The following is a 7,500-nucleotide window of genomic DNA, read 5'->3' as shown; positions in this document are numbered from 1 at the left end:
GCACAGTGTCCTGTGATCAATGCAAGTATTATTTAAGCATCAGTGTTAGGAGACATGTTTTGTATTTTAAATGCATGATTCAAATCATTATCCTCACCTGCATTCAAGTTTGACTCACGAAACATTGAGGACATGACAACTTTGGACACGTGTGTCCACTCTCGCCTCAGAAGACCAGAAGGCAACACCTGGAGTAATGTTTAGAACGGAGTCCAGTCCATCAATCAGCCGATGGACACATCTCAAGTCTTCTGGCGCACGGTGCATATCAGTGTGAGTGTGTGTTTCCAGTGGCTGTGCTGTGCCGGTTGAAGAGGAGTTCGAGCAGTTTTTCTTTCCACTCAATTTGTTTTTTGGGTTTTTTTGGTTGTTGTTCCTGAAGTGTCCTGGAATGCGCTCGGCCCCCTGGGAGCAGCGTGCGCAGCGACAGCAGCAGTGTGTGATTAAAGAGGACGAGGAAGTGCTGAGCCCGCAGAGGTGTGTGTGGAGAGGACAGATGGAGGACAGTCCTGCAATGTCCTGCTGTACCAGGGGAAACTACGGCACCGCAAGCGGCCTGGAACGCGTCAAACCTCAGACGGGACGCTGGACTCAGGAAGGGGTCAGGTGCTGTCCCTGGCGCAGGATGTGATGTCATTAAAGGACGGATTGTCTTTGAACTGGTTTCGTCTCAGTGATAGCTTTACCCATGTGATGCTTTTCCCCCTCCACACCTGACCAGGTGAGGGGTCATCCCACTCTAAAGGTGACTGACCAGGTGAGGGGGTCATCCCACTCTAAAGGTGACTGACCAGGTGAGGGGGTCATCCCACTCTAAAGGTGACTGACCAGGTGAGGGGGTCATCCCACTCTAAAGTGACTGACCAGGTGAGGGGGTCATCCCACTCTAAAGGTGATGACCAGGTGAAGGGGTCATCCCACTCTAAAGTGACTTACCAGGTGAGGGGTCATCCCACTCTAAAGTGACTGACCAGGTGAGGGGGTCATCCCACTCTAAAGTGACTGACCAGGTGAGGGGTCATCCCACTCTAAAGGTGACTGACCAGGTGAGGGGGTCATCCCACTCTAAAGGTGATGACCAGGTGAGGGTTCCTTCCTACTGCAAGTTCAGGTCTGGTGCTGTGCTATCCCCTTTAATGGCCTCCCATCAGAGATCTATTTAAGAGAGATGCTCTAGTTGGGAGAACCGTGCCAACTCTGTTTTCTTCACTGCTGCATGCTCAACTCCAAGGAGGTCTTTAAGGACGATGGCAAAGCAGATATTTAAACCATCCCTTCTGACTGATTCACGCCTGAGCACACCCTTGTGTGGCAAGTGTGTTTTCTTTTGAGGACGCCATGCTGTGGCAAGTGTGTTTCTTTTGTCAAACCACAGAGATGACGCTGTCTGCAGATGATTTGAAGATTGAAGATGTGTCTGGACTATTGTATCGTTTCCCACCCAATTCTGAAGCAATTGCTTGTAAACTGTGAGGAGAATATTTTCTTTTTGCACACTAGGGGTGAGCGATCACTGGCAGGCCAACACTAGCCCGTCTTAAACAAACTCTTAACAAAATGAACAACAAAACACTTTTAGTCCCGTAGTTTATGGAAGTGACAGGCTTACATATCTTATCTGGTCACGACCAATGAAAATACCTCAGCCCACAGCCTGTCAGTGCAGTCGCGCTCTGCGTGCTGTTAGCAATAGGAGCTGCCCGCGGCTCAACCCTGCTCTGTGCTCTGTGGACCGCTTTGGACAGACGTCACAGAGTGCAAGAAACAGGAAGCACACCAAACAGAATTATGCTGTGTGTGCAATATTAATGCTTATGAATTACAAATAAACTTTGTACTCTGGAGATCATGATGCTTGATTTAAGTCTCATCTTTAGTTTGGATTTCGTAACCCATGTTTGCCCCCCCTCCTCCCTCCTCCACCTCAGCCACTCTGGAAGCACTTGCTATAGCAGTTATGCACATACTTGAAACAGCTGGAAGTTGATCATCAATGTAGCCTACATTACTTTTGCCAACAATTGTGTGTGAAGGATGAGTGCAGAATGTAGTCGTTTTTAACGTGAAGGATGAGAGTGCAGAATGAAGTCGCTGTGCTCTACTGAGCAAAGCTCTTCCTCCAGGGCTCATTCCAGAGAGGGTTCTAAGGCTATGTTCCTGCAGCTGGGAAGTAGAGTTCTAATGCTGCGTTCCTGTGGCTGGGAAGTGGGAAGGTTCCCACTTTGGAACTCCATACTGGACTAGCTGGACGAAAGGCTCTCGGTGAGCTCCGGTTTCCTGTGGAGCCAGGAGTGTTTGAACCTGCCGCTAATCTGATTGTAAATTGTGTCCACACGTCTCCATTTATCGTAGCGTGCTGATTCACACTAACCGTGTCCGTGTAGACACTAATTATTCAGATAAGCGGCAGGTTCACACATCTGGCTCCACAGGAAACAAACGAACACACAGAACCATGCAGTTCACTAGTCCCTACCGAACTGACAGCGTTCACTCCCCCCCCCCCCCCCCCCCCATCTCCCAGCTTTAGAGTTCTCCCATTTGCTCATGAACACACATCAGTTGTCAGGGGCTACAGATGCCAGGGTCATTTCTTGACCACTCAAGATGGCTGCAGACTGTCCCAGAGCCAATAGGTGCCCCTCATGTAAAGTTTATACGTACCTCCCTCGCTCCTCACTGATCTACATAAAGATAGAAGGGCTAGACTATCCCATTGTTGCCGCCCCATCATTCTTTATGTAGATCAGTGAGGATCGAGGAGCGAGGGAGGTCGTATAAAAGCTGCATGAGAGGCACCTATTGTCTCAACAGTTGTATCTCCTCAATAAGGAACATTTTTTTAAAGTAACCCCTACCTCCCTGTTTGAGGTTATGCAATCATGAACAAAGCCCTGAGTGATGCACTCCATCTTCCCACTACTAGCCAATCAAATCATGTCCTAACTGAGCAACAATGCATTTCATCTCATGAGTACAGCAACCCAAGGAAAGCGAAGGGCAGAGAGAACACAAACACACACACTCCAAGTTTCCTTTTCAACATTTATTTAAATGATAAATGTAAAATGTGTGATCTCGGGCCGAAGGGACAGGGCTGGGCCGGGCCTCTACTTCAGCTTCTTCTTGGGGCGCAGGTTGTTGGTGTGGCCACACTTCTTCTTGCGGCAGTTGACGGCACGGGGGTGAAGACGGGCGTAGCACCTGCGGCACAACCACAACCAAGGTCAGTGAAGACACAACCAAGGTCAGTGAAGACACAACCAAGGTCAGTGAAGACACAACCAAGGTCAGTGAAGGCGGCTCCAACAAGATGGAGCTGCACAACCTGGCAGGCTTTCAAAGCCGTTGCCTTAGTAACAGGCTCGTAAACCTACAGGCTCCATCTGAGCGGGATTTATTCCGCCCACACAGCCATATAGCTCATCTCTTCCTCCTAGAGCAGCTCCGAGCATCCGTACATTAGTATGGGGCATGATATAACACTACCAGAGATGCAGTATGGGGCATGATATAACACTACCAGAGATGTAGTGCTAAAATAAGAGATGGGTAAACTATAGATTCTTTGATCACTGAGGTGGACTGCGCCATGCATTGTAGTGTATTTTTTTAAAAAAGGCGTTCAGAACGTTTGATGGGAGATTATTGAGCTTATAACAATACCAGAGGTATTATATGGTTCCTAGACAGTTGGTACATATTGTACATGAGGATACTACAGTGCATTTTTAAAGTTGCAATTGGTGAATAAACCCATAAGTGGACTGCATTTATATAGCACCCAAAGCCCTTAACATAGTCATCACCGATACCGACACCGACAGCGGACGGTCAGGAGGAGTTGGGCTCAAACCAGCAACCTTTCAGTTACTGGACTCCTCTACCTCCTGAGCCACTGCCACCCCCCAGGTGGAAAAACTATTTCTAAAACTGTGTTTACATTTAGCCTCAATCATCCTACATCCCTGAAAACTGCGGCTGAAATCTATTGCCATTAACACTGATCACATGTATTCTACCGGTTATGGTCTTTTCTGGCTAACGGATTTGAGATTTTGCTCATATTTCGATTTGTTGTTAAGTTAATGGAATGCTATTCCATCTCAAGAAAGTTGTCTCTGAAACAGAATGAAGTATTAACGTATCATCTTCACAGCAACTGTTTCAAGTAGCAATGACGTGCATGAGGAGTCGGACTCACTTGCGGCAGATCATCTTGTCACAGTTGTACTTCTGGGCCAGCTGCCTCAGAGAAGGCTCGATGATGCCTCCTCGCAGGCGAAGCACAAGGTGCAGGGTAGACTCTGAGGGGTACACACACACACACACACACCATCTGCATGAGCCAAGCACACTCCTTACATTGATCAAGAAGTCCAAAGCCTTGGATTTAAGACTACCCATGTCCATGCAAAACTACCTTTAAATGCTTTCATTTATCAGTGTAATAAATAAATCCATTATGATTATTCTAATAAATACCCAGGTTTTCCAAATGCTGACAAACTCTTAACAGCAACAATCTAAAACTTGACTTTTGGCATTAATGAACACTATTCTAGTGCGAAGTAGGTGGGAAATTAATATAAACACTGGTCACAACTATTAAGCCAAATCTAACAAACGTTGTTTTGTTTAATCATCCAGTACATTATCAAAGAAAGCTTTTAAAAATAATAACCTTTCTGGATGTTGTAATCGGACAGTGTGCGCCCATCCTCGAGCTGCTTGCCAGCGAAGATCAGACGCTGCTGGTCAGGAGGAATTCCTACAGAAGAGAACTTTCATTACCAACTCATTCACATGTATGGGTCAAGTAAACTTAACTTTCATTACCAACTGACAACTTTTACATCTATAGGAGAAGATACATTTAGAAGATTACTTCATTAAGACACAGATGAACAACTGATGAACTTACCCTCCTTGTCCTGGATTTTTGCCTTAACATTTTCGATGGTATCGCTGGGTTCCACCTCAAGGGTGATGGTCTTCCCTGTTAACGTTTTCACAAAGATCTGCATCTTTGCAAGCTTTGAAATAGAAGCGACATAACATAAGTAACTGAGCATCGGGTCGGCATTCATTTATCTTATAAATTCATTTAACTAATATTCACTTGTCAACTTGGAAGCATGTCAGATAGTGCGGACTACTTTTTTACATGGTGACTTAGGCTACGTGTTAGCTTCAGTTAGCGAGTAAGGTAACGTTATGCTTAACCAGCGGGGTAAGAAAAACTCAAGTCGCTAACGCAGATAGTGTCGCGTGTCTACAATCATTACACAGAAATGCACACAATGCGAAAAAATATTCTTAGCTGATAAATTACGAGCGTGTCTGTGAGTAGTCATTAGCCCCACATGGTGGCTACAAACTAGCTATCTGCCATACCAGCTAGCCATTTCCAAGAGGCCTTTGCCACATGCTCTGTACGATGTAATATTCTACATCTTTCTATGGCACAGACTCGATTTTTTGTCATTGTATTCATTGTCCAGTTGACCCAAAGTAAATCGTTATGCGACAAAGTGAAGAATGAAAGAGCCATTTTCGCCAGGAAAGACAATTTTAACCAAAATGCAATGGACATGAAAAGAGTACGCACCCGGCGGTAAGCTTAGCCTGAACGAAAAGAGGCCGTCACTACCGGAAACGCGTATATTTACATCACATCCTCCCCTAAATCCAGCCCCACTGTGAAAGACGAGTGAAGAATTATGTACTGCCACAAATTTGACCGCTGCACAATGACTCCAAATGATTGAACAAAAAACAACAACAAAACATAAGTACAATATACCAATGTGATAATAATATAAATTGTTATAATAATAAATTCACGCTCAGCTGATGATGTCTGTGACTTTAACGCCATCTATCCGTAGCATCAAGGAATAACATGGAAGGGTTTTACAGTAGGCCTAATTCATGTATTTTAATTAACTAGTTCAATTATCTTATATGTTTACCGAGCCCTAATTAACAGTTTTCTTGAATTAGAAATATTTTGTAATTATTGTAGGCTAATAGCTTAAAATGCCAGGACAGGGCGAGAAGTAAATTATGCACTGTTGATAAATAATTCATTAGTCTTGCCTACTTAGCAACAGAGAATGCAACATATGGGCTCAGCCATAACTTCAGAGAAAGAACGGTAACATTTATTTTCAGTTTTACTCATTGGAGCTTTGCACTTACCACATTTGGTAAATGTTATAGCTAATGTTATAACTTGTGAGTCATGTAAACATGATAAATAATGTTATAGTATTCTGAGTAGCTAAATTTTGTTGGTTTTACCAACCTATACTGTGACTGGCTGGCTTGGGCTCTGCCATATTGCTATTTATTGTCCATCTTGTGTACAGGTGACTTGTGCTCTATCCTATAACCTAAATGAGATACTGGGATACTTGATCTGTCTCTGTTATGAAAGAAGGAACACCTGTTTGAGCCACTGCTCAGAGGGCTTTCTGTTTTGGCTACAGGCTATCGGCTACCCAAACAAATAAGATAGGGAAGAAACGTGTTCATTTTCAGTTCATAGAAACACTACAATGAAGAGAAATGGCAGTTGACAGTGGAGGAAGAGAGGAAGAGTAAAATAATGACAGTTCAGCATCCTGGTGGCTTATGGATAGAAACTGTCTCTGTGTCTGATCATTATGAATGAATGCAATGTTTCATGGAATATGGGGGGCCATACAATAAATTCATTAATGTGTACATTTAGTGACTGTACACCAATCAGCCTGTGGATGGTGGTGTTAAGCCCAGGGTTGCCGTAGAGGATAATGTTACCTGTAGTAGACGAAAGGCCAAAGGCCATTATGAGTTTAGCACATCTAGTTCTGTGGAAGATTGCATCTAGACAGATGACATCACTTTGACTGTGACATCACGTGAATTCTATTCCATTATTCAGAATGGCAGATGGACATGATTGGACTGCAGGGAAATCAGCTGATCTCAATGTGAACCCAACGAGTAAAGAAGTTTGCTTCAACTTGACCACAGGCTGTGGCCATTACCGGAGATGGCTGCCATCCCAGGCTCACTGATTCCAGCTCGGCCGACAGAGAAGGACTTCCTGAGGTCCTGCAGCACCCTGGTGGTGAGAGACAACAGTGGCGTCACGGCTGACCAGGTCTACCTCACCACCTTCCAGAGGGACTTCAGGACGTCCGGCCAGCTCCCCAAATGCGGCGCGCTCCCTCGGCCCACGCCCGCCCAGATGGGGCACACGGACGGGCGCGTCCTGGAGCGCGGCACAGAGGCGCTCTGCTCCTACACGCCGCCCCGGCTGCAGCGCATCTCCCGCATACCCGCCTGGGCCAAGCTGGGCACCAACCTGAGGATGCACGGCGACCGCCGCCAGGCCACACGCCGCAGCACGCAGGCCGAGGGCTACCGGCCGCCGCCCCCCCACTCCGCCAGCCTGCTGGCACGCCCCTCCGCCGCCATCCAGCTGGGTTCCCATGACAACAGGCTGCC

The 7,500-nt window shown here is 46.0% G+C and overlaps 2 protein-coding genes across 2 annotated transcripts in view; one reads left to right on the top strand and one right to left on the bottom strand.

The window, feature by feature from the left end:
* Positions 1 to 3,031: 3,031 nt before the first annotated feature.
* uba52 (ubiquitin A-52 residue ribosomal protein fusion product 1) lies at positions 3,032 to 5,693 on the bottom strand. Its single transcript, XM_062556562.1, has 5 exons — positions 5,612 to 5,693; positions 4,925 to 5,036; positions 4,685 to 4,771; positions 4,205 to 4,307; positions 3,032 to 3,204 (listed from the first exon to the last, which is right to left on the bottom strand). The coding sequence occupies exons 2-5, from the start codon at positions 5,025 to 5,027 to the stop codon at positions 3,111 to 3,113; spliced, it is 387 nt and encodes a 128-aa protein (XP_062412546.1). The 5' UTR covers positions 5,028 to 5,036; positions 5,612 to 5,693; the 3' UTR covers positions 3,032 to 3,110.
* A 1,349-nt stretch (positions 5,694 to 7,042) lies between these two features.
* Positions 7,043 to 7,500, top strand: part of si:dkey-13m1.5 (stabilizer of axonemal microtubules 5) — a 20,758-nt gene continuing 20,300 nt past the window's right edge. The window contains exon 1 of the mRNA XM_062556410.1: positions 7,043 to 7,500. This exon is cut by the window's right edge and continues 74 nt beyond it. Coding sequence (XP_062412394.1) covers positions 7,043 to 7,500 — 458 coding nt within the window.

Source organism: Sardina pilchardus, chromosome 15 (assembly GCF_963854185.1).
Source record: "Sardina pilchardus chromosome 15, fSarPil1.1, whole genome shotgun sequence".
Classification (NCBI taxonomy): domain Eukaryota; kingdom Metazoa; phylum Chordata; class Actinopteri; order Clupeiformes; family Clupeidae; genus Sardina; species Sardina pilchardus.
Note: the sequence above shows the minus strand (reverse complement) of the source record. Positions and strands in the feature narration are given on the sequence as shown.